General features: G+C 43.1%; 1 protein-coding gene across 1 annotated transcript in view; it reads right to left on the reverse strand.

Moving 5' to 3' along the window:
- Positions 1-27,942, reverse strand: part of ADCY2 (adenylate cyclase 2) — a 396,485-nt gene that overhangs the window by 112,760 nt on the left and 255,783 nt on the right. Inside the window, exons 5-10 of the mRNA XM_034657099.1 lie at positions 23,455-23,566; positions 18,814-18,941; positions 10,917-11,075; positions 9,965-10,097; positions 8,425-8,598; positions 5,854-5,897 (exon numbers count right to left, since the gene is read on the reverse strand). Coding sequence (XP_034512990.1) covers positions 5,854-5,897; positions 8,425-8,598; positions 9,965-10,097; positions 10,917-11,075; positions 18,814-18,941; positions 23,455-23,566 — 750 coding nt within the window. The remainder of the gene's footprint in view (positions 1-5,853; positions 5,898-8,424; positions 8,599-9,964; positions 10,098-10,916; positions 11,076-18,813; positions 18,942-23,454; positions 23,567-27,942) is intronic.

The raw sequence follows: 27,942 nt of genomic DNA on the forward strand, positions 1-27,942 counted from the left end.
TAAAAAGCAACACTGGAGATATGTATCTGGTGTTTGTGATAAAGAACTCTCTGTCCTAAGAGATGCATTAGCCCTTGACTTGTTGCCAAACTTCATAAACTTTATTTTACGACAGAGCACACTGGCTTTGGAAATTCCCCTGCAAAAATTTGGTCTGGTTGAAAAAACCAGTTGTTCCCTGTTCATGTTTCCCTTGGTCCGTTTTCAAGAATTTGCAGAATGACGGTCTTCTCTGAGGCATCAAAGCTTCACTGTATGCCTTCAAAGCTTCCTCAGTATTTGAAAGCACTCGTCACAGGAAACCCCACATATATTTGCAGACACTCAGTTGGTCTTAGAAGAAAATAATCTTCAGCCATAATAAAAGATGCCTTGTCAATAAATTAGGCCAAAAGAATGAGTTGGAGAAGACCAAAATAATCCTATTTTTAAAATTACACATGTGCCGCAGAGAGTAAAAGCTTCCACGAGCTTCACGAAGCCCGGGCCCGGCCCTGCCTGCGCCTGAGTACAGCACCTGCAGGTCACCTGGTCCTATGCAGAGCAAGCCCACGGCTTCTCTGTGCTCCAGTGGGGGGGGGGGGGGGGGGGCGGGAATGACAATTACTAATCAGACAGGCCTTCTACTCTGGGATGACAGTAACAGTTCTGATTTCAGAACTGCCTCTAGATACAGACAAGAACAGCGATGTTGCATTTATCTGTAATTAAATCTCCTGAGAGTATCATGAACGAGACGGACAGGTGTTCCCATCATCCCATCACCGCTGGTGGGTTGGTGCCCTGAGCTCCTGCCTTCCTGAAACGGGCCCGGGCACTCCTTGTTCAAAAGCACAACGATCTGAAGTGATCCACCTATAGATATGAGCAAACTGAACGAAGAGGTTTGAATGTGCCAAATTCTAAGCTGCGGAAGAAGGCACATTTGTTTTCGCCCTTCTTTTTTAAAAAGCACGTTAATTTAGCAATAATGTAGGACGGTTCATTCTCATTTAGGGGCGAGGAGCTACGTTCATGTTCCTTGTATGGGCTCTCTGCCTGCGCTTCAGTTCCTGGACTTCAATTGCTTTTTTTTTCCCCCCACAAAGTCTTGCCAAATCTAAGAACAGTGTAGGTCCCTGGAGGCTCACAGGAAAACCTAATCCTTCCACGGTGTGCCCCGGGCTAACCATGGTATTGCCTCCCTGCATCTGTTTCAGGATTAGTTTACATAATGTATGCACAGCACTCAAGGCTGTAGAGGGGTTCACGGAGTAGCCAATTCACGCGAATTAGTACACATCCGCTGTGTTTACTGATTATCTGGATGACAGTTCTTCACCTGCAGTTTCCTTGTCTCTGCCGTTTTGTGATCTCTGCTATGCTGAATGACAGGACACCCCGGGGGCTGATCATCTACCACCGGGAGTTCTTAATTTGTCAGCTCGGGTTTTATTCCTGACATCAGGTGTTTCTGGCTGTCCAGTCTGTGTTTCTGCCACCGGGTCACCCCGCTTTCCACTTTCCCTCCATTCTTCCTCCGGCACTCCTTCCCTGACCTGTCCCATTCCCACGCCCGGTCTACTGTATCCGAGGACGCGGGGAGGAGGTCGTGAGTTAGCCCAGATAATATTCAATGCCAGGGCATGCTGGCTCAATGCCCAGGCTGGAGGCTCAGGGAGGTTTTATAACACAGGCCACTTCGGGGAGCCAGGACACGTGAAGACAGCCCCAGTGAGGCTGATTTGGAAGTGGCGCTGTCTCCATGAGGCCCTGGGGCCACCAACCATTCAACCAACACAGAGGAAAGTGGAATCGATATGGAAGAGGTTCCTGGCAAGGCTGGCAGGACAGGAGAGCAGTTCGGGGCACAGAGTCTGGGGTCACAAGGACAGGGCACAAATCCGGGCCTGGCCTCCGACAGCCACGTGGCTCTGGGCATTCCCCTAACCCCTCGCGCCTCTGTGTCCTCCCTATTAACATGGTCACGCCATAGCGTTTATGATGCAGTGATGCTGTAGGGATGAAGTGAGATTTTCTGTACGCCTGGTACAGACCTAAATGATGGCTTATTGTCACTGTCTTCCATAAAACACTCGTCCCGGAACCGCTGCCCACATCACATGGGCCCTCCACAGGGCATTCCCACGCTAATTTCAGTAGACCCTTGAAGCAGACTCTCAGGGAGGGTGAGACAGATAACAGAAGAAATACGGAATACAAAGTGAAAAGATGCCTATGGAATTTCCATGGACAGTCGCTTGCAGATGTGCTAGTGGCTTATTGGCTTGAAGAGTCACACCTTCTCCAGCCATCTTAGGGTTCCATGATGTTCCTAAATTAGCGTAAGTTCTCTTTAATATGGCATGTGCCATTTAAATAATGCTTCAAAAGCCCAAGAACCCAATATCCTTATAACATATTATATCTCAATATTAAAATTTCAAATGTGACACAAACGAATTAGAGCTCATTACAACAAATGAAGTCCCACAGAAGATTCTGGAATAAGGTGCACTATTTGCAAGGTTGTGGCAGGTAACAATCTAATGGTGTTGAATTATACTTGGATACAATGCATTTTCTACAGAATAAACTCACTTCTCTGTGGGAATAGAAAAGCTGACTTAAGTGTTGGGCTTTTCATTAATTGTCCTAATGACTTCAATAAGAAATACTTAACTCCCCAACCAATACTAACATAAAACTCTGAGCCCAAAAGCTAGAGGAGCATGAAAAAAGGTTAATGCCTGTCATTCTGTGGCCGATGGTGACAGGGGGCCTGCGGACACTGTCTGAAGCTTTTCTCTTTTTTTGAGCAGGTTGGCAGGCCTTCTTTTCACTATATAAAGGCCAGACTTATCTTGCTTTTATCTCTAGGATTCAACACACACAAAAAATGTTATTTTAAGCAACACACTCGTTTTAAGAAAATTGAATTTTTTTAGTACATATTAATGTTAAGAAGAGTCATTTTTAGGAAAAACAATTTAAAGTTCTAATGTGCTTACCCGGTGCTGTCTTCCTTTTCCCTCTTTTAAACCTAATGACACTAATAATTCTATTTTTAGAAGCTGAAAACAATCTAATTGGGCTTTTCACAAGCAGCTGCTATTTTTAGAAGAAATGGCCTTCCCAGTTACTCTAACTGATGATAATCACTTTCAGAAATAAGTAAAAAACAAAAAACAAAAAACTTCAAGACTTTAAAAATCAGAAAATACAACAAATACCTACCTTAAGGTACGATTTTGAAAATTATGCTGACCCATTGGCACATCCTATGTTAAAAAAAACAAACACACACACACACAAAAGATTATTAGTTTCTAAACACATACTTCAGAGAATGATGCTGCAGTGATAGCCGTGTATAACATCATTTTTCTTTTATCATGGAAAGCATCATTTAGGTAACAATTACCCCCGTGGAGAAGAGGAGTTTAATTATAAATGTGAAAAAGATGAAAACCTCAGTTGATACTTAGAATGCTGGTGTCATCTATAAACCCGGGATGTTGGAAATATCAGGACTGTTGTCTGGAGCTTTAAACTGACATCCTGATATTTGCAGATACAATTTCAAATAAGGGCTTTGCAGGTAACTGTTAGTTACTGTAGACAGCTGATAATCCTGTCTGGCATCAGATAAATATTAAAAAGTGCTTTAAAGCACAAACAGCACCACAAAATCTACAATCAAGCATTATCCCTGAACTGGGCCGGGAAGAAACCAGCTCCCTTGGTTAAGTACGTAAAATCACGACTCCTTGATCGAAAAGAACAATCCGACACGTGAGTGCTGGTAGTTTCTGAAAAAGGACAGAGACAGAGATGCTGCTCAGAGTTTATCAGTGGGGGACAGGCTGCCAAATGTCCAACACACTTAAAAAACCCCAGAAGATCCACTTTTATCCATTTGCGGTAGAAATTAAAATAAAAGTTGAAACAAAGCTGCTTCCTGTGGCTCCGAAGAAACTTTTTTCTCTGCTTCATCTCCAGCGTTAGATTAGGAGATGTATTTAGCTTAGTGAAAGGGAAGGTATTTTTTAAAAAATAACTAGACTCCAAGTCTTATTACATAAAGCCTATGTGCTGCTGAAGCGAGCACGTATTACATAAAGTAAAATAATGCATGATTCANCCCCGCTTTCCACTTTCCCTCCATTCTTCCTCCGGCACTCCTTCCCTGATCTGTCCCATTCCCACGCCCGGTCTACTGTATCCGAGGACGCGGGGAGGAGGTCGTGAGTTAGCCCAGATAATATTCAATGCCAGGGCATGCTGGCTCAATGCCCAGGCTGGAGGCTCAGGGAGGTTTTATAACACAGGCCACTTCGGGGAGCCAGGACACGTGAAGACAGCCCCAGTGAGGCTGATTTGGAAGTGGCGCTGTCTCCATGAGGCCCTGGGGCCACCAACCATTCAACCAACACAGAGGAAAGTGGAATCGATATGGAAGAGGTTCCTGGCAAGGCTGGCAGGACAGGAGAGCAGTTCGGGGCACAGAGTCTGGGGTCACAAGGACAGGGCACAAATCCGGGCCTGGCCTCCGACAGCCACGTGGCTCTGGGCATTCCCCTAACCCCTCGCGCCTCTGTGTCCTCCCTATTAACATGGTCACGCCATAGCGTTTATGATGCAGTGATGCTGTAGGGATGAAGTGAGATTTTCTGTACGCCTGGTACAGACCTAAATGATGGCTTATTGTCACTGTCTTCCATAAAACACTCGTCCCGGAACCGCTGCCCACATCACATGGGCCCTCCACAGGGCATTCCCACGCTAATTTCAGTAGACCCTTGAAGCAGACTCTCAGGGAGGGTGAGACAGATAACAGAAGAAATACGGAATACAAAGTGAAAAGATGCCTACGGAATTTCCATGGACAGTCGCTTGCAGATGTGCTAGTGGCTTATTGGCTTGAAGAGTCACACCTTCTCCAGCCATCTTACGGGGTTCCATGATGTTCCTAAATTAGCGTAAGTTCTCTTTAATATGGCATGTGCCATTTAAATAATGCTTCAAAAGCCCAAGAACCCAATATCCTTATAACATATTATATCTCAATATTAAAATTTCAAATGTGACACAAACGAATTAGAGCTCATTACAACAAATGAAGTCCCACAGAAGATTCTGGAATAAGGTGCACTATTTGCAAGGTTGTGGCAGGTAACAATCTAATGGTGTTGAATTATACTTGGATACAATGCATTTTCTACAGAATAAACTCACTTCTCTGTGGGAATAGAAAAGCTGACTTAAGTGTTGGGCTTTTCATTAATTGTCCTAATGACTTCAATAAGAAATACTTAACTCCCCAACCAATACTAACATAAAACTCTGAGCCCAAAAGCTAGAGGAGCATGAAAAAAGGTTAATGCCTGTCATTCTGTGGCCGATGGTGACAGGGGGCCTGCGGACACTGTCTGAAGCTTTTCTCTTTTTTTGAGCAGGTTGGCAGGCCTTCTTTTCACTATATAAAGGCCAGACTTATCTTGCTTTTATCTCTAGGATTCAACACACACAAAAAATGTTATTTTAAGCAACACACTCGTTTTAAGAAAATTGAATTTTTTTAGTACATATTAATGTTAAGAAGAGTCATTTTTAGGAAAAACAATTTAAAGTTCTAATGTGCTTACCCGGTGCTGTCTTCCTTTTCCCTCTTTTAAACCTAATGACACTAATAATTCTATTTTTAGAAGCTGAAAACAATCTAATTGGGCTTTTCACAAGCAGCTGCTATTTTTAGAAGAAATGGCCTTCCCAGTTACTCTAACTGATGATAATCACTTTCAGAAATAAGTAAAAAACAAAAAACAAAAAACTTCAAGACTTTAAAAATCAGAAAATACAACAAATACCTACCTTAAGGTACGATTTTGAAAATTATGCTGACCCATTGGCACATCCTATGTTAAAAAAAACAAACACACACACACACAAAAGATTATTAGTTTCTAAACACATACTTCAGAGAATGATGCTGCAGTGATAGCCGTGTATAACATCATTTTTCTTTTATCATGGAAAGCATCATTTAGGTAACAATTACCCCCGTGGAGAAGAGGAGTTTAATTATAAATGTGAAAAAGATGAAAACCTCAGTTGATACTTAGAATGCTGGTGTCATCTATAAACCCGGGATGTTGGAAATATCAGGACTGTTGTCTGGAGCTTTAAACTGACATCCTGATATTTGCAGATACAATTTCAAATAAGGGCTTTGCAGGTAACTGTTAGTTACTGTAGACAGCTGATAATCCTGTCTGGCATCAGATAAATATTAAAAAGTGCTTTAAAGCACAAACAGCACCACAAAATCTACAATCAAGCATTATCCCTGAACTGGGCCGGGAAGAAACCAGCTCCCTTGGTTAAGTACGTAAAATCACGACTCCTTGATCGAAAAGAACAATCCGACACGTGAGTGCTGGTAGTTTCTGAAAAAGGACAGAGACAGAGATGCTGCTCAGAGTTTATCAGTGGGGGACAGGCTGCCAAATGTCCAACACACTTAAAAAACCCCAGAAGATCCACTTTTATCCATTTGCGGTAGAAATTAAAATAAAAGTTGAAACAAAGCTGCTTCCTGTGGCTCCGAAGAAACTTTTTTCTCTGCTTCATCTCCAGCGTTAGATTAGGAGATGTATTTAGCTTAGTGAAAGGGAAGGTATTTTTTAAAAAATAACTAGACTCCAAGTCTAATTACATAAAGCCTATGTGCTGCTGAAGCGAGCACGTATTACATAAAGTAAAATAATGCATGATTCACCAGCTCTATCGATTCTGAATCAAGAGTCCATGCAGTTCTGCACAGGGGATTAAGTAAAAGAAATAACTTTTGGCAATGGCACTGTTTGACCCTGGAAAGTATTAATAAGAATGACGCTGGGATCTTTCTCAAAGTGAGTATGGGACACAGCCAAGTAACAATTGTATGGGCTTCTTGTACTAAACAAAGTCTTGGGATTTTCTTAAGATACCCTATACTTGAGCACCCGGGTGGCTCAGTTGGTGAGGCATCCATTTGTTTACTCATTTGCTACTTATGGTCTCTCTTCCCAATAGACAGCAAACTGCTCTCAGAGCCGTCCTGGCGACCTGGTCAAACAATGGATGTGGTCTTCTGTCCGATCACATTTACTTTTTAGTTGGGAGAAAACACCAGGGAAGTTGAGAGGAGAGATCTAACGAAGTCAAAACAAGAACGTGGATCTGGGGGGCGTGGATGTCGTCACGATGGGGTGCTGGGAGGCAGGGGGCACAGGGAGATTGGAAAAGTTTGCTTTCACCTGACAACCTGATGGGTCTCTTCTCATCACCTGATGAGGATTAGGTAACGTTCCATTGTCTTTTTTGCCTCAACTGTATCCCTGGTACAATTAATGCCATTATACATGAAATTTTACTCAGAAGTCGTTTTAAAAATCTAACAATGCTACTGGGATTATTCTAAGTGCTTCACCGTAGTTACTTTTCTGGCCTCCTGTGGGTCTTTATATTTTCTATCTGCATTTCACTATCCTATTGAAAGTGGGCCTGTTGGGGGCGCCTGGGTGGCACAGCGGTTAAGCGTCTGCCTTCGGCTCAGGGTGTGATCCCGGCGTTATGGGATCGAGCCCCACATCAGGCTCTTCCGCTATGAGCCTGCTTCTTCCTCTCCCACTCCCCCTGCTTGTGTTCCCTTTCTCGCTGGCTGTCTCTGTCAAATAAATAAATAAAAACTTTAAAAAAAAAAAAAGAAAGTGGGCCCGTTGGAAGGAGCTTTGGCACTCGGCGAGCTGTTGGAAGCTGGAGTGACCTAAGTAAGGGGCTACACAATAGAACTTTCACTGCTGCTGACACGGCTTGAACATTCCCANATAAATAAAAACTTAAAAAAAAAAAAAAAAGAAAGTGGGCCCATTGGAAGGAGCTTTGGAACGCGGCGAGCTGTTGGAAGCTGGAGTGACGTAAGTAAGGGGCTACACAATAGAACTTTCACTGCTGCTGACAGGGCTTGAACATTCCCGTGAGGAAAAGACAGTCTGGATGGGGTGATCCAACCTGCAAGGGCATCACGCCTTCATTTGCTCTTTGATAAAGATGCCAGGCTTTCTACTTCGTGACAGCAAACAAACAAACAAAAGGCCAGGACAAAAAAATAGAAGTTCAACTGTATTCAGTTGCTAATAACTGAATGAAATAACAAGAAAATAAAATGGTCCTGGGTTAAAAAGTTATCATGTAAAATCACTCCGGTTCCAACACTTAGCGATGCGAGCCTGGCCCTCATTCGCACCGGGATAGCTGTTTGCAAGGGGCCTCCCCGAGGAGAAGGGGTAAGCTTGCTTCATTACAGACCCAAGTTATCTTGGCAGGAGATGCCAGCCTTTTGTGGCTGGGAACTGGCTTCGGCCTGGCACTCTGGCGCTGCAGGGCACGGGGAGAGCGTACCGTGGTGCTGATTTTGCCATTCTCCGTGGTCATGCTGTCTCGGTGATGCAGGTGTGCAAAGGGCTTGGCCGCCCCCCAGGACTCCAGGTACCGGGTCATGCGCACAGAGGCCCTCATCTTGGCTCCATCGAGGGTATGGCGAGGTCTGAAGAGGTGAGGACTCCTTCGTTCTCCCTTGGGGTGAGAAACAAAGCATTACAACTGGGATACCAAAGGGGCCAACCTTCTCCTCCCTGCTCCCTCACCCCGACTCTGGGATTCCCCCCAAGTCACCCCCATGGCTTCTGCCCTCCCTCCTTCAGTATGACTGGTTTCCAGTGTTACAAGCTGAGCTCAGTGATTTTTTTTCCAGAGAGCAAAAGACACCTGTAATTTAAACTTAGGAAAAAAATAACAGCCATTTTAATGGGCATTTTTACAGAGTAAACTCTTAAACAAGACAAGCTGCTCTGTTTCAACTTTTTCTTGATGACTGTGGTTTCCTAAAGGGGCAGTTGTTAGAGATTGGGGCTGTTTCCTGATGTGAAATGGTCTTACGAGTCTGTGTTCAGGTGTTCTTTCCCTGAACGCGATGTTCTCTGTTCACACTGTTTTTGCCCCCCCCACCCCCTGCCCATCGCCCCACAGTTCTTCCCGACTGACTCGTCTGTCTCCAGCTCAACTGTTAGGTAGTAACCGTTAGGTGAGCTGGAAGTGGGTGGCCAAAGGTGAACCTGGAGTCGCAGGGAGGCTTCCACCAGTGAGCCTCTGTGCCCTTGACCTTGTTGATCCTGCGAGACTGGTTTTGACAGTTCAGAGGTGTTTCTTGCAGATAGACCACACCGTTTACCGGCTGTGTGATTTGAGGAAAGTTACATAACCCTTAGGAGCTTCAGATTTTTAATCCGTAAATAGCAGTGATGTTCATTTGGCAGGAACTTGAGAAGGGCTACGAGAAATGAGAGCTGGAAGCCCTTGCTTGGGCCTGACATCTGCTGTGAACAGAGCAGGGGACAGCTCCTAACTCTGGGTGGGCTGGCGAGTCTTCCAGGTAACGGAGGATTTTACTCCCTCAAACTTAACCACGTCTGCACAGTGACACTTAGGGGTTAATCTTTTAGAAATTTCTTCCTTTCCTTCTTCTTCTGTGTTCATCCTTCTTTATCTCATTACATTTTTATCATCTGAAGCCCTGAGCAAAACTTTCTGTTTTTTTGTAATCTCCCAGTTGCCAGGACGGGCACACGGAGGGACTTCCAGAAGCATCGTGGACTAATGCATACGTTGACGAACACTTACAACCCATCCTACAGACAGTAACCTTACCATAGGAGCAAGCAATTCATTCCAACTGTTCCTTTAATAAATATTTTAATTTATGGTTATAAAACATGTCCCATAATCAAACGGCCATATGCATTTAAAGTCATTTCAGGGGCAAAGACCAGCAAAGCATTAAACAGATTCTTGACTAAAAACACTTATCTGTATCAGTAATTTGCCCCTTTCTATCCTCATCATAGAAGTCACAAGCTAATTATAGACTCTTTATAGTACTGACCTTGGGGTTGATGACAAAGTAGGTTTTCACCAGGTGCTGTTTTAAATATGGGTCTCTGATGTCACCGTCTCCTTCCTCCACTTTATAAGCGCCGTTCAAGTGTTCCAGGGTGACGGAAGAAATGTGAACACGTCTGAAATTCCATTTTAAAACCACAATCAAGATAGGTAAGGATAGACATGAAAGTTTTTCTATTTATTTGCGATTTCAGAAATAATTTCTTCTCCCCCAAAGGAAGGAAAGGCTCTTTGTTCTTGGTAAAATGGACTGTAAAACAGGTTATTTTATTAAACAGGGCTTTGGAAAGATGTACACAGAGGTCGCTAGATACTAACACTTTGGGCTTCTCTGTGCTCACAGAAACCTGCATGGTGGGTGGGGTGAATTACGGCAAATAAAACTCGATCATATGGAAGTTTTGTGTGTGAGCGTAGTTTTTGAAACACCTGCCAAAGGCATTTTAGGGAGTGTGCTGATGTGTATAAAAATACGTATTTTCTTTCTCAGTGCTTGCTTCCATGCGTCTCCAAATTATAGCACGTGCCTCAAAATTCTCCTGTCTGAAATACACTCTTCTAACCAGAGGGAGATGGTACAGTTTGCTTATTTCAATAGTTCTGGCGTCAGAGGCCACCAGTAACAGGGAAACGCCACATCTGCATTGCATTGTAAAATGCCTCTCACCTCGGTCACTATTCACACATTCGCAAACAGATACAAGTAATTCAGGAACCGATATCCACAGTCTTTGACCATGGGCCATGGGGTGGTGGAATTGAGACCTGACAGTCATGTTTATCTAATTAACATAAGGGGCCACTGGGCAGGCATCACAGGATGCTGAGAGAGGCCTCAGAAATCGTCGGACACCTTGCAGTCAGCTGTCAATCCGCTCGCCTAGCATTTCTAACCCTGTTGACAGCTTGAAGAGAGAAATCCAGACCGGCCTTACCCAGGGACCCCTCCAGCTTCCATGTGATTGGCCAAGGTAACGTCATGTGACCACACGTCATACTGCCACTTCTGCAGACCAATCACCCCGCAGAGGACGTTCCCAGAATGCACTCCCACGCGCATGTTGATATCCACTCCAGTGGCGTCCCTCACTTTCCTGAAGAGAAGGAGAGAAGCATCACCATCTGGAAACACCCTCTTCTTCCTCTGACTCTTGGCCAATTTTCAGGGCACTGTATTACTCAGAAATTTTGAGACTGTTGGAAATAGAGTCATGACTCCCTCCTGTGGCAGACGATTGCTGCTCTGGGCCCAGAGAAAGGCCTTTTCTTTCTGGTTGCCCCCAGACTAGACCAAGAGCTCCACGGCCCTGTCTATGGCAGCCACATCCGGCCAGCCTGTTGGTTCTGATGCAGTATTTCAGCTGCAGTGTTGGCTTTTTCAACAAATACTTGTATCAGGCACCTATCGTGTGCTGACATCTGCTCTGAATTTTCACATTAGAATCATGTGACGTTGCCTTAGACTGTCAGAAACAGTCTGAGATGCCATCTACCATTCTAGCACTTAGCACGATGCACGTCTCAGTGAATATTTTCTGCTAATAAGAGATAATACGCTGTATTTTGAGCCTAATGACTTCAGCCTGAACAGGAATTTCTCCAAAAAAAAAAAACAAAACTAACCATCAGTTTAAAGCGTTTCATTGTGCACAGTCTTTAACAAAAACACCAACAAAACTCTTTAAAATGTTTTAATTGTGTGTAAGGAAGGTATCGTTAAAAAGAAACTAATTAAATTAAACAATCATTTAAAAATTACGTTAGGACCTGATCAGTAACTCATCTGCAGGGACAAATGAAGAACTTCCTTTATGGAAAATGGAAAAGCTTACTTATTGCTGCCAACAAAATGTACTTATCAATGAAATATTACCACGAAAGAAGTACACGGGGAGGTGTCCGAGGTACACGGAGAGAATTACCCCAGAGCAAATGTGGAGGGAAGCGAGGACACTGATGGCAACCCAGCAGGGCGAAGGTTACCAGGTGTGGGCTGCAGTAAATAAGCATCTCAAAATGCCAGTGGCATGGATGTCATGCTCCAATGATTCAGCGACATCACTTGAGCATGCTAAAAGTGATTAGAAGTGCAAGAAGAAATGGATCCATGATGTAAAAAGAAATGATCTCCTGAAGAAAGAATCTACAAAACTGTTCCCTCCTCTCCCATCTCCTCTCCTGCCATCCCTTCCTTCTTCCCTATCACCCTGTTCTGTTTTTTCACAAAAAAAGATCACAACCTATTTGGTACCATGGAAGTCATCCAAACCCCCCTTCACTCCTGCCCACATGGTGGGCCACAGCCTCAACATGACACTGAGGGCTGCCCCCTGTCGCTCCGTCCTCCATCAGCAATGAGTGCTTATGGCTGTCCGGGCACCGTATCATCCTCAACTCTGGGCCTTTCCTCACGATGGCTCCTCTCTCTGCTGCCCACTGCCCTGAGCCTCCCTCCCCTGACAGGGCACATGCATCACGTGGCCAGGTGGCATTGCTTTCCATCAGTGGCTGAGGCATGACCTCATCTGGGAAGGCTTTCTGGTCCCTCCTTCTAGGTTGATGTAGACACCCCTCCTTGGGGCTCCAGCCTCCCTGAGTGCAGTCAGCTCTCCCTGCTTGTGTCCACATCTGCTCTCAGAGTCAGCCCCGTGAAGACACACACCTGTATATCCATCAGGTGGTTCAGGGTCTGGTACCACACAGACATTTGGTAGAAGTTTACTAATTGACACAGGTCATTTCTGAAGGGTTTTACTGTGCTTCTGTCTTTGCGAGATAATGATCCTGAAAAATTTGCCATTGAACCTGTAATTGTTCTTAAGATTTTCTGTTATTGAGAGAGAACAGTTCCAACCACATGACATTTCTGTTGACCAGATATGCTCAGTAGGAAGTCAAGAGGGAAAGAAGGGGGGATGATGACAAACTCTATAGTTGGCCACTTTGAGAGAACTGACTGGCGAATGATATGACTTTTTAAAAAAACTTTGAAATTTAAATTCAATTTAATTAACATGTACTGTATTATTAGTCTCAGAAGTAGAATTTAGTGATTCATCCAGTGCATATAATACCCAGTGCTCATTCCATCAAGTGCCCTCCTTAATGCCCATCCCCCAATTACCCCATGCCCCACCCACCTCCCCTCCAACAACCCTCAGTTTGTTCCTTATAGTTAAGATTCTCTTCTAGTTTGACTCCCTCTCTGTTTTCATCTTATTTTTTCTCCCCTTTCCCTATGTTCATCCCCTATGTTTTGTTTTCTAAATTCCACCTGTGAGTAAAATCATATGGTATTTGTCTTTCTCTGACTGACTTATTTTGCTTCACATAATACCATCTTTAAAACCATCTCCATGTCCTTTGTGTCTTTTTTAGAAAAAATGGGTTGATCAAGGGTTCAAATGAATTGACTGACCGCATGTTTTACTGCATTTGGATGCAGTAAAAAATACTGAAAATCTATAGAAAAATACTGAAATCATTGCTTAAAGCTTGTGACAACGGAAGGCAATGTTTCCAGTTGAAGAGGAACCCTGATCACTGACGAAGTCAGGTCTGCATATCACCTCCTCGATTACAAACAGTTTACATTTTCATGACAGGGAAAAAAAAATCTCCGAGTACTGGGAATATTCCAAACCGCAGCTGACGCGCTCTAGGCAGTGCCTTGGCTAAAGAGAACAAGGTGCAGGACACGTGTGGAGATGCAAACATGGGGGAGAAGTACAGCCCAGCGTTCCTGGATCCATGTTGCTGGTTCCTAGGAAAAATCTGAGGTAATCTGGCGAAATTCCAAGTCCAAGGTTACTCTTTCTCTCCACCACCTTCAAAAACTAGAATCCTCACACTCATCTTCACCTTATGGTTCAACACACGGGAATGGAAATACTTGCCCTCGTATGTTAGGAGAACAAAGAATTCCTGGCATTTGCTGAGATGCCCTCTCTGCTCCTGCCCTTTGCGGAAAGTGCAGGAAAACAACCTATTAGTGATCACTTCGTCCAACGCACAGAAGCGGAACAGGTGGTTTGTAACAGAGAGAACGTGGATGCCGTTGGTCAATGAGCGCAGAGCACAGAGACACACAACCATTGCCTGATCTTCAGTTATAGGCAAGAGTTCTGGAAAGCTTCCTCAAATCTAATGTTGCTGAGATTCTGCACACATGCGATATTACCTCTGCACGAGATATCACGGATGGATAAATAAAACGTGGTATACACATACAACGGGGTATTAACTACTCCACCATTAAAAGGAATGAAGAACTGACACATTCCACAATGTGAATGAACCTTGAAAACATTACACTACGTGAAATAAGCCAAACATTAACTAATACATATTGTGTGATTCCATGAATATGAATCATTTAGAAAAGGCAAATTTGCAAAGACAGAGAGTAGAAAAGGGGTTGCCAGGGGCTAGGAAGAGAGGGGAATGGGGAGTTCTTGCTTAATGGGTATGAAGTTTCTGTCTGGGATGATGACAAGGTCTTGGAAGTGGACCGTGGCACAGGTTGTCCACAATTTAATGTACTCAATGCCACNCATGGATGTCATGCTCCAATGATTCAGCGACATCACTTGAGCATGCTAAAAGTGATTAGAAGTGCAAGAAGAAATGGATCCATGATGTAAAAAGAAATGATCTCCTGAAGAAAGAATCTACAAAACTGTTCCCTCCTCTCCCATCTCCTCTCCTGCCATCCCTTCCTTCTTCCCTATCACCCTGTTCTGTTTTTTCACAAAAAAAGATCACAACCTATTTGGTACCATGCAAGTCATCCAAACCCCCCTTCACTCCCGCCCACATGGTGGGCCACAGCCTCAACATGACACTGACGGCTGCCCCCTGTCGCTCCGTCCTCCATCAGCAATGAGTGCTTATGGCTGTCCGGGCACCGTATCATTCTCAACTCTGGGCCTTTCCTCACGATGGCTCCTCTCTCTGCTGCCCACTGCCCTGAGCCTCCCTCCCCTGATAGGGCACATGCATCACATGGCCAGGTGGCATTGCTTTCCATCAGTGGCTGAGGCATGACCTCATCTGGGAAGGCTTTCTGGTCCCTCCTTCTAGGTTGATGTAGACACCCCTCCTTGGGGCTCCAGCCTCCCTGAGTGCAGTCAGCTCTCCCTGCTTGTGTCCACATCTGCTCTCAGAGTCAGCCCCGTGAAGACACACACCTGTATATCCATCAGGTGGTTCAGGGTCTGGTACCACACAGACATTTGGTAGAAGTTTACTAATTGACACAGGTCATTTCTGAAGGGTTTTACTGTGCTTCTGTCTTTGCGAGATAATGATCCTGAAAAATTTGCCATTGAACCTGTAATTGTTCTTAAGATTTTCTGTTATTGAGAGAGAACAGTTCCAACCACATGACATTTCTGTTGACCAGATATGCTCAGTAGGAAGTCAAGAGGGAAAGAAGGGGGGATGATGACAAACTCTATAGTTGGCCACTTTGAGAGAACTGACTGGCGAATGATATGACTTTTTAAAAAAACTTTGAAATTTAAATTCAATTTAATTAACATGTACTGTATTATTAGTCTCAGAAGTAGAATTTAGTGATTCATCCAGTGCATATAATACCCAGTGCTCATTCCATCAAGTGCCCTCCTTAATGCCCATCCCCCAATTACCCCATGCCCCACCCACCTCCCCTCCAACAACCCTCAGTTTGTTCCTTATAGTTAAGATTCTCTTCTAGTTTGACTCCCTCTCTGTTTTCATCTTATTTTTTCTCCCCTTTCCCTATGTTCATCCCCTATGTTTTGTTTTCTAAATTCCACCTGTGAGTAAAATCATATGGTATTTGTCTTTCTCTGACTGACTTATTTTGCTTCACATAATACCATCTTTAAAACCATCTCCATGTCCTTTGTGTCTTTTTTAGAAAAAATGGGTTGATCAAGGGTTCAAATGAATTGACTGACCGCATGTTTTACTGCATTTGGATGCAGTAAAAAATACTGAAAATCTATAGAAAAATACTGAAATCATTGCTTAAAGCTTGTGACAACGGAAGGCAATGTTTCCAGTTGAAGAGGAACCCTGATCACTGACGAAGTCAGGTCTGCATATCACCTCCTCGATTACAAACAGTTTACATTTTCATGACAGGGAAAAAAAAATCTCCGAGTACTGGGAATATTCCAAACCGCAGCTGACGCGCTCTAGGCAGTGCCTTGGCTAAAGAGAACAAGGTGCAGGACACGTGTGGAGATGCAAACATGGGGGAGAAGTACAGCCCAGCGTTCCTGGATCCATGTTGCTGGTTCCTAGGAAAAATCTGAGGTAATCTGGCGAAATTCCAAGTCCAAGGTTACTCTTTCTCTCCACCACCTTCAAAAACTAGAATCCTCACACTCATCTTCACCTTATGGTTCAACACACGGGAATGGAAATACTTGCCCTCGTATGTTAGGAGAACAAAGAATTCCTGGCATTTGCTGAGATGCCCTCTCTGCTCCTGCCCTTTGCGGAAAGTGCAGGAAAACAACCTATTAGTGATCACTTCGTCCAACGCACAGAAGCGGAACAGGTGGTTTGTAACAGAGAGAACGTGGATGCCGTTGGTCAATGAGCGCAGAGCACAGAGACACACAACCATTGCCTGATCTTCAGTTATAGGCAAGAGTTCTGGAAAGCTTCCTCAAATCTAATGTTGCTGAGATTCTGCACACATGCGATATTACCTCTGCACGAGATATCACGGATGGATAAATAAAACGTGGTATACACATACAACGGGGTATTAACTACTCCACCATTAAAAGGAATGAAGAACTGACACATTCCACAATGTGAATGAACCTTGAAAACATTACACTACGTGAAATAAGCCAAACATTAACTAATACATATTGTGTGATTCCATGAATATGAATCATTTAGAAAAGGCAAATTTGCAAAGACAGAGAGTAGAAAAGGGGTTGCCAGGGGCTAGGAAGAGAGGGGAATGGGGAGTTCTTGCTTAATGGGTATGAAGTTTCTGTCTGGGATGATGACAAGGTCTTGGAAGTGGACCGTGGCACAGGTTGTCCACAATTTAATGTACTCAATGCCACTGAATTGTACATGTAAAAATGTTAAGGGGCAATAGTTACGTATTATTTTACCATGATAAAAAAATATAACAGAAAAAATTGCCAGCGGGCAGAATGTAAGTATTCTTTCTCCTAAAAGCTCTTCAACGTGCTGGAATAATGTAAACACAACAGAACTGGGAAACAGTTGACTCAAAAGCAGAAATCAAACTTCAGTAATCCGATCTATTATTGATGCACATAGTAATAAGTACATTAAAAAACCCTTCCTCCCACTAGAACCCATTTCATAATGTGCTGGAAACCCGCACCGAGATTGCCTCCAGGCCCAGGTTATAAATTTGAGAAAACCGATTAGTTTTACCGATTAGATTCACTTGCACGGTCTCGACCCAGAGTGTCGGAAATAGTTAATTACTTCTGAAACAAAGTAAAAATATTTTTCATGTCAGAGAAGACAAATGGGTTACTTTGGGGAAGAAGCAGGAGGGACAAGGTGATTCCCACACAATGCATTTCGTGTGGAAGCGGAGGCCACACTGACTAATCCTCCCATCTCTGTTCTCTCTTCAATTCCACTTAATTCACTTGCCTCCCAAGGCTGATCTGTCCACAGTGGTCCGTGGCCACTGGTGCTGATCGAGAGGATCTGGACCACTGAGAGCTCCCATACTCACTGGAGGCAGTGTGGGCTTCATCATTTATCTCTGGACAGCCCTGGGAAAGCCACCCACAAACCTTTTTAGTTCACTTCATCATGTGACCCACATAAATGATGGCTAAACATGTGACAGCTTGATTCGCTGCTTTCCCACCGAGAGCCCCATTTACTCTACACCAGAAACAATGAAATAAAGCATCAACGATATAATTCCCATCCTGTTTAGACCGAAAATGTGTGCAGGATAGAGTAAACTCACTTGACTAAAATAGGCAACTAAAAAACCCAATACAATAAAAATCTTTCAATCATATAATCAACAAACAAGAGCTTTTACCATTTATAAGAACATTCTGGCTTCTACCACGGGCATTACTAAAGAAGTATATTATGGCACTGGTAACAAAAATTAATCTTGTACCTCACACTTTTATCTGGTACTTGTCAACTGTAACACTATTCGACATAAGTATAGCTTCTCCAGAATTAAGATGAAAGAAACTATAAATACAGAAAACATACTCTACGTATATAAACTGAAACTAAATTTATAGAGCTGAGCATTTTTGACTAGATGCAGTAATTTTGGAATTTTACATGAATTGCAATCTGGTGGTAAAAACTACCTTCTCCCTGACTTGAGTGTAGCCATATTGTTTGTCAGAAATTGTTTGTATGGAAGTGTTGAATCGCTAAATTGTACATCTGAAACTAATATACTGTATGTTAACTAATTGGAATTTAAGTAATAACTTTAAAAAAAAGAAACTGTTTGTCAGATGGTAAGATAGACATTTTCCTTAAGATTGGAGAAGATATTTAAATGAAAAAAAAAAAATCACTTTGGAAACAACCCAAACTCTCCTTGCTCATAGATTTCTACCTCGGTCTTGCTGTAATCTAAGGCTAACCGTAACAAGACACTTGCAGAAGTCTTACTTTGGACTGAGTTACTCACATGCCAATAGCTGCATCTCTGCACACTTAATATTTAAAGGTTCAATAATGTTTTTAATTCCAGTAGACAGAAAAACAGAAATAGCGAGTGAGAATGAGAACTCAAGATTCTTAAACAGTTAAAAAGGATCCTACTAATAGTAGCCTTACACTTACTTTATGGCTTCACACATGTCCAGCCCCATTTTCACACAGTTCTTGGCATGGTTCGGGAGAGATATAGGAAGTCCGGACACACAGTAGTAGCAGTCTCCCAAAATTTTTATTCTCATGCATTCATTCTCCTGGAAGAAGAAATCACAGCATTCGGTTGCACTCAGCACTTATACAATGGTTTAGATTTTCCGAATATCATCAAATGCTAGTTCTACTGATACCATCACAGTGACCTCGGGTTTGTGGGGACAGAAATGAGCACTGGTTGGGTTTCCCTTCATGAACCAAAAAGAATGAACCACGCTCACCCACATGCCCATCGGCCAAAGCAGGAAGGATCAGGAAAAAGGGAAGGAAAGGAAAGCAGAGAGAATGTTCTGGAATGATTTATTTTTAACAGTAGCAGAGGAGTATAATGACAGGATCATTCTCTCCAGCCCAAACATCCCAAGCACTGAGATCTTCCACGCCGAACAGAATCTGCCAGGACAGTGAATGATGACCAGAACTCGACTGCACTTAGAATCCTATGTTATTCCCTACTATGCTCATGGTTTTCTTCATTTATTTTAAAGCTGAAGCAGATTCTTACCTGAGAACTTAGTTTCTGATAAACATCTCCATAATACAATAAGCCACCATTCAACATTGCCAAGTAATTTAAAACTTAATTCTGACCTTAAGTTAAACCGTTTTAATATGAAGTGGGGCTCATTCTTTTTCTTGGCTGGGTTGTTTTATATTATGATATTGAGATTAGCTTCATTCATATGCATTAATCCTACATGCATTTCTAACTTTTCTAGTTACTTTATAGACTTGTCACTAAGGAAAAAAAAGAAAAAGAAAGGCAAAAGAAAAAAAAGCAAAAACCCCAAAGATGTGCCAAACACCAACCTTCTCCTTCTTAACACTAAAGCAGGCTTATGCATAAACTGAACAAATCTGAAATAATAAAATGAACATAAGATTTTCTTGTTCTTAAATATGTGGTAGATTTGTTGAAGATTTGCATATTTCTTTCCCTGTGTGATAGAGAACGCACAACCTAGGGCATATTTTCACCCTTATCTATGGTGCTGGAGACGATGTGCTTAGTAACTCCGGAATAAAAATCTTAGCAGTAATAAAAAGGCAAACAATGACATACTAATAGGTCTTCTGTCCCATACTTCCTACATAGATATTCTGAACCTAGAACACACTAAGATTAACAAAAGTGAATTCTTGACAAACTTATCAAAGATCAGTTGACCACAGACATATATGCATGGGTTTACTTCTGGGCCCTTGGTTCTGTTCCATTGGTCTGTGTGTCTGTTTTTAATGCCAGGATCATACTGTTTCGATTCTGTACCTTCATAATTCATTTTGAAATCAGGAATTGTGATGCCTCCAGCTTTGTTCTTCTTGCTTAAAATTGCTTTGGCTCCTTGGGGTCTCCTGTTTTTTCTGTTTCTGTAAAAGATGCCACTGAGATTTTGATAGAAACTGCATTGACTCTGCAGAAGCTTTGGGTATTATGGACATTTTAGCAATATTAGTTCTTCCAACCCATGAACATGGGATGTCTTTCTATTTATTTCTGTCTGTTTATATTTCTTTCATCCATGTTTTACGGTTTTCAGTGTACAAGTCATCAAGCTACTTGGTTAAGTTTATTCCTAAGTATTTTATTCTTTCTCATGCTAATATAAATAGGATTGTTTTCTTGATTTCCTTCTCAGATACTTCATTACTAGTATAAAGAAATGCAACTGGTTCTTGTACGTTGATTTTGTATCCTATAACTTTATTGAATTCATCATTAGTTCTTTTTTTTTAAAGATTTATTTATTTGAGAGAGAGAGCGTGTGCATGCGAGCGGAGGGAGGAGCAGTGGGAGATGGAGAAGGAAAGAAGTGGGCTCCCAGCTGAGTGCAGAGTGAGGGGCTCAATCTCATGACCCTGACATCGTGACCTGAGCTGAAATCAAGAGTCAACACCCAGCTAACTGAGCCATGCAGGTACCCCCACTCTACCCCCACCCCTCGGTTTATTAGTTCTAACATATTTTGTGTACATTTTAGGGTTTTCTACACACAAGGTCATATAATCTGCAAATAGAGATAATTTTACTTTTTTTCTGATTTGGATGCCTTTTATTTCTTTTTCTTGCTACTTGCTCTGGCGAGGACTTCCAGGATTATGTTGAACAGAAGTGGTGGGAGCAGGCATCATTGCCATATTCCCATTCTTAGGGGAAAGCTGTCAGTTTTCCTCTATCAAGTATAACGTTAGCAATGGGCTTTTCATATATGGCTTTTTTATGCTGAGGTAAGTTTCTTCTGTATGTTATCAGTTAAGAGTTTTTATCATGAAAGGGTGTTTTAATTTTATCAAATGCCTTCTCTGCATCTACTGATCATGTAATTTCTATCTTTCATTCTGTTAATGTGGTCTATCATGTTGATTGACTTGTGTGTTGAACCATCCTTGCATCCCAGAAATAAATCCCAGTTGGTCATTGTTTACAGGCCTTTAAACATGCTGTTGAACTTGGTTTGCTAAGTGAAATAAGCCTGACTTTATCAGGACATCCAGAGGATAGACACTGCATGATCTCACTTATATGAGGAATTTACAATAGTCAAATTCACAGAAGCAGAGAGTAGACTGGTGGTTGCCAGGCCTAAGGGAGAGGGAAAATGGGGGGTATGGGTCAGAGGGCACACCGTTTTAGTTATGTAAGATGAGTAAGTCCTAGGGATCTACTGTATAGCATGGTATCTATAGTTAACAATACTGCATTGTATACTTCAGAATGTGCTAAGAAGGTAAAGCTTAAATTAAATGTTTTAATCACATCATCATCATCAATAATAAATAAAGAGGGCAAGAGGACACTTGTATATGGATATGTTTATGGCATAGATTGTGGTGATGGTTTCCCAGGCGTATGTTTATCCTCTAACTCATTACGTTTTATATATTAAATATATACAGTTTTTCATATGTCAATTATACCTCAATAAAGTGTTTAAAAGATTTAAAAAGTAAGTGTATGATTTTGAGTTCCTTAGCTCAGTTATGTGCTTTATGTAAAATTTACTCAATTGGCCGAGTTATCTGTTTGCTTATGATGCTGTCCACCTCCATGTTATTTAAACACGAGGCATGAACTTGTTCCCAAAACATGCTCCCTCTGTGACTAACAATGAATGGACCAAGCCATCCTAGGCTATACTCTGATACTGTCTGGATATTCCCTTGTTCAAACTATCAGAGAAGAACGGAAAGTCACACTGTTTCTGTTATGAGTAATGAATTTTGTCTTCCCCAAATTCATATATTCAAGTCCTAACACCTAGTGTGTGTGAACTTGACCTCACTGCAGATATAATTAGTTAAGATGAGGTCATACAGGAGTAGGGAGGGTCACCAATCCAATATGACTGGCGTCTTTATAAAAGGGGGACATTCAGACACTGAGACTTGCACAGAGGGAGAATGCCACGTCAATCCTGGAGCTATGCTGTCACCCACCAAGACAGGGCTGTTTCCTCCTAATGTGACAAAAGTGACCTTTTATTAATTCAAACATTGAAGACATTATTTAAATTTTAAATCATCTTTTTCTAAAAATGAGCACCCAAAAAACTCAACCTCTTCCTCTGGTTTGGTAAAAGGAAGAAAGCAGTACTATACTCTAACTGCTTTTTCAAAATCCCCAGTGAGATCCATCATGATCAGACAGGCAACAGAAGGCACCTCCCGGGGAGCCTGACCCAGGAGTGACCCTGTGAACATCCGCAAGTCACATTAATTCCTAGGAGGCTTGCCTGGAATGTTCTATATGGTTTAAAAGTGAGATGAATCTTGCCATGAACTAAATTTGGGACCAACTGTCTCTTCCATATATAAATAATTCATTTTAATAAGCATAATCAAGTATTTTTTGCTGGAAATAATTCAAAGGAAGAATGAGGCTGACCGGTAATGCTTAAGGAGGTGGAAGTAAAGAGCTGGCAAGGAAGGAAATAATTTTTATCACTATTCCCACTGGTAACCCTCATGGTTCCAGTAAATATGCAAGTTCTGGTATGGTTTTAGATTGCCTGTCACCATTTCCTCTCTGTGAGCATATGAACGGCAAATACGGAACTCATATTTCTGTTCAAGTGGCACAAGGGTCAATGGATATCAATGAGACAATAGTAAGTAAAGGGCTTAAGTGGGAACCATGCACCCTATTTTAGGGGTTCTTCCAGGATGCTGAATACATGAATAGTTATGACTGGATGAGAGGCAATCGTGTTTCCAACTCCTGAAGTGAAAATGCCTAGAAAGAGGAACTTAGAACAGCGTCATGCAGAGGGATGTGCTTCTTAAACTCACCATCTTGAGTCTATTTACTATATGTGCACTGAGCTCTCTATAAGCAGAAGTTTTAAAAATAGATGCAAACATGTGCTAATTATATGCTACAACATTTCTCATCCCAGAGAAATGAGGCTCATCACAGCCCAATGGCAAATAAACCCTAAACACCAGTCCAAAATGGTGCTCGATGAAAAATACAAAGAATTGATAAGGGACCAGAGAAAAAGTAAGCCAAGATTTTATAAATCCTCAAAGTAGAAGGGACTCACTAATACTCACCTTTGCAATTTGGTCGAACTTTCCAAAGAGCTCGTTCAGCATGTGGACCAGTTCTCCTGGGGAGCAGTCACTGGCCAGCCGGGTGAAGCCAACAATATCAGCATACAGGATGCTGTGGGAGCAAAGGGGTCAGTGTTTGCAAGCTTGTATCTGTTAAGAAGGAATGATACTTTTTTCCCTTAAAAGAGTATAAAGTTTTTTACATTTATATTTGTATTTTACAAGAAAAATGTCATCTCCCTGGATAGGAAATACATAAACATTTTGCCAAAATTTCCCATTAAAAATGTTTTTTGTTTGATGTGAGTTTTTATAATTAAAATGGGAGAAGAAAAAAATCACATGACGCACTGTCCATTCTAGTCCATTCTAACTGATCACCTTTATTCCCTCACGGCCAGTCCTCCCCACCCTCCCTGGTTTATGTGGTGTTCATGCTGAGAGTTCACTACACTGGCTCAACTCAGGTATCAATGGACTACGCTTCTATTTGCACCATTATGCACATTTACATTATAAGAACTCCTAAAGTAGAGGGAGCAAACTAATAGAAGCAAATTCTGTTTTTCCTGATTCAAAGAAAGAATAACAACCTTCTTAAAAGAAAGAGTACTTAACAAAATGTCTTGAATGACTTACTCCTTGCCAGGATGAAGCAGACACGGTCCATCTCCCTGAAGCTCAGAGGGTAGTTGGGGGGATGCATTAAACAAATAAGGAAGGACACTAGCAACATCCAATCACAATAATAATAAGTGTGTGTGTGGCAGGGGGATTAGCTGGTGAGGAGCCCAGGAAAGCTTCCCTCCGTGGGACGTACACGCTAGTGGGGCGGACGTCAGATTTCTCAGAGCTGTGTCTGTGTTTCGTTAACCTTCAAGCGTCAGGACAGGGAAACAGCTCGAGGATGTGCGTTATCACTTGTCCATAGGACAACACGCTTCTGGTTTGCATAAAGGCCTCACAAAGAAGCCTAAAAGTCCCCTTTGCAGTTGGAGATTCAGATAATAGGGTTTAAGAGGAAACAAAACTGCCTGCCACTTCACACCCATCAGGATGGCCATTATCAAACAAACGGGAAGTTATAGGTGTTGTCAAGGGTGTGGAGAAATTGGAACCCTTGCGCATTACTGGTGGGAATGGAAAATGGTGCAGCCACTCTAGCAAACAGTATGGTGGTTCTTCAATAAATGACACAGGTGACCAGTTGACCAAGTCCCCTGCTGGGAATACACCCCAAAGAACAGGAAGGAGGGGCTCGAAGTGAAATTTGTACATCCATGTTCACGGCAGCATTATTCACAGTAGTCAAAAGGTAGTAACAACCCAAACGTCCACTAACAGGTGGATGGATAAAGAAATAGAGTATATCCATATGATGAAATATCATTCAGTCTTTGAAAGAAATGGAATCCGACACATGATACAATATGGATGAACCCTGAAGACAAGATGCTGAGTGAAATAAGCTAGACGCAAGAGGACAAATACTCAATGATTCCACTTACATGGGATACTTAGAGTAGTCAAACCACACAGACAGAAACTAGAAGGGTGTGTGCCAGAGGCTGGGGTGGGGGAGGGAAGATGCTGCTGAATGGGTACCGAGCTCCAGTTTGGGATGAAGAAAAAGTTCTGGAGACGGATGGTGGTGACGGCTGCAGAACAATGGGAAGGGGCCTGAGGCCACTGCACTGTACAATTGAAAATGGTTAAAGTGTATTATGTTATGTGTATTTTGCCACAATAAAAAAAGTAATGTGGCACCGGCCAGCCTGATCTGAGGCAGAAAACAGCTGGATCTCTGCTGTTGGCCACACTCCATTCACAGTGCCAAGCACAAGGCTGTGGCTTCACCTTAGAGGAGAGACTTGGTCCTCTGCTGATGACAAAAGCTGGGGGAGAACACTCTGGTCCAAGAAAATCAGGGCTGCCGGGGCTTTCACACTCTCCACGTTGTACAGATGGTACCATCAAACCTTCCCTACTCCCCCCATAGCACCCTGTAGTAGCAGGGATCACAGACGCTGAGAATGGTCCAAGAGGAAAAAGCTGAGTGTCTGATCCAAGGCAGTGTTGGGAGGGAGAATGTGCAGATGGGCGGCTGAACCCATTTCCTTCTTGTCGACAACCTCCGCCGTGCTTCCTGTGGTCCAACCTTGTAGTGGGTGAAGGCACCCCCAGATAGGCCGGCTGTAAATGGCTTACGATGGCCCAAAAGTTACTTTGGCAGCCGGAAGATTCAAAACGTAAAAAGGTAGTTGTGATGCCACGTGCAAAGGGTGACAGGAGAGGAAGCAGGGTACTCTGTGGGAGAACGGGACAGATACGGGAGAAATGTAGTAAGGATGAACCAAGTGTGATTAGTGATCAGACATGGTAGACAGGGTGTCTAGGAGAGGGAGCCATCAAAGATGAACACCCAGTTTCTGGTTGAGAAGCAGGCTCAAACCTAGCTCTGAACAAATCAAAACGAGCTTGTAGGGAAGATGACCAGTTCAGCTTTGGTTGTGGTGAGTTTGATGGCGGTGTTGGTGGAGCGTCCAAGAGGAAGATGCACGTTAGGTGAATGTGGAAAGCTAAGGTTGAGTTCTGCATCTTTTTTTTTTTTTTTTAAGATTTAGTTACTTGAGAGAGACAGAGTGAGTGCAAAGAAGGGGCAGAAGGAGAGGGAGATAAAGAATCTCAAGCAGACTTCATATCCACAAAGAGCCCGATGCGAGGCTCGATCCCATGACCCATGAGATCACGACCTGAGCTGAAATCAAGAGATAGATGCTCAACCGACTGAGCCCCCCAGTTGCCCCAGCTGAGGTCTGCACCCCAGTATCACGCAGATGGCAATCAAAGTCCTGAGTGAGACGTGGAGGGAATAGAGAGGAGCTAGGGGAGAGCTCTGAGAATACTCATTTACAGAGAGGCTACATTTAGGGAAGAGAAAATGGCAAAGGACATGGTAAGAAGAGAAAAGGAGTATGATGTCATGGAGTCCACGGCCTGGGAGAATTCTTTAAGTGGGAGGGCAAGGTCAACTGCGCAACCATACTGAGCCGTCGGAGACCAGGACGCAGAGGCTACCTAACACTCAGATCTGGGAGCGAGACGGTGGCGAACTGAGGAAGCATGATTCTGTGACGTGGTGGAGGTGGACGGCAGAGGCTGAGGATTTGAGGAGGGAGAGAGAACAGGGAGACTAGTCAGAGAGTGAGGAACAACCTTTCTAGAATCTTGGCTGTGAAAGGGAGAAAGGGCCAGTTTCAGAATTGGATGGTGGCGTTGGATTACGGGACCCGTGCTTCTTTGCAAAGCTGGGATGGGTCTGTGAATGCCTCGGCCCTACTGGCAGGACACAGAGCAAGATGCTGAAGATTCGGAAAGCAGCTGAGAGCTGCTGCCCTTCCATCTAGGAACTCCTCTTTTCCTCCTCAGGATTATTCACATCATTATCATCCTCAGAGAGTAAACAGCTAGGATTTGTTGGTAACACAGAAAAAAATTTTTTTCGAATGAACGGCCAAAGCAAAACTAAAAGTTAACAGATCTTTACTGTCTACAAACCTAATAATTCTCATCCAAGAAACCCTCTCGAAGTCTCTCAGGTATTGACTAGACTCTCCGCGATATCCATTTACCTTGTCTGCTTCTTTGCTTCCGCTTATCCTGCCCAGGATCAGAAAGTCATGTTTTCCTATTTCTTACAAAAATAATTGGTACACCATGAGATTTTTGTATGCTTTTACATTTTTAAGTTTACGTATTTAAGTTACTTTAGCGTCCCAACTATACTTGTGAATTTAAATTTAATTTGACACCGCAATCATATTCTAGACGATCTCTGAAGGTACTTGAAGCTGCTTCTCCAATCCTTCGCCTTGACAGTATGGTAGTCAGCTTCCAAGATGGCCTCAGAGAAACGCTCACCTCCTGGGACTTACTCTCTTGTACTGTCCACCCTCCACTGGTTCAGGCTGATCTGTGTCACCAAGAGGACACTGCAGGAATTACAGAGATGACTCTGCAAGCCTGGATCATGAAAGAACCGCAGCTTCCCCCTGGCTCTGTCTTGGGTCCCTTGCTCTGGGGAAGCAAGCTTCCGTGTTGTGAGGACGCTCAAGCCACCTGTGATGACAACCTGAGACCTGCAGCCAACAGTCGGGACCCCTGCAAACCATGCGAGGAGCCGCCTCGAAGGCAGGTCCGCCAGCAGCCCGACGGACACCAGGCCTGAATCCACGTCAAAGACCGTAAGCCAGAAGCAGCCGGCAAAGCTGCCCTCCGAGAGTGGCGAACTGTGAGATGACGCTTACTGTTGTCTGAAGCCACAAGGTTTTGGGGTCCTCTGTTCCACAGAAATTGGTAGCAAATACAGGCAGCATGGGGAACCATCATCACCTGCCTGAGGTTGGTGGTATTATCAGTCGTTTTTATAGGGCTCTTTGTTCCCAGATTATTTCACAGAGACTCAAAGATACTTGCGGACCCTGTTTA

Source organism: Ailuropoda melanoleuca, chromosome 3 (genome assembly GCF_002007445.2).
Source record: "Ailuropoda melanoleuca isolate Jingjing chromosome 3, ASM200744v2, whole genome shotgun sequence".
NCBI lineage: Eukaryota > Metazoa > Chordata > Mammalia > Carnivora > Ursidae > Ailuropoda > Ailuropoda melanoleuca.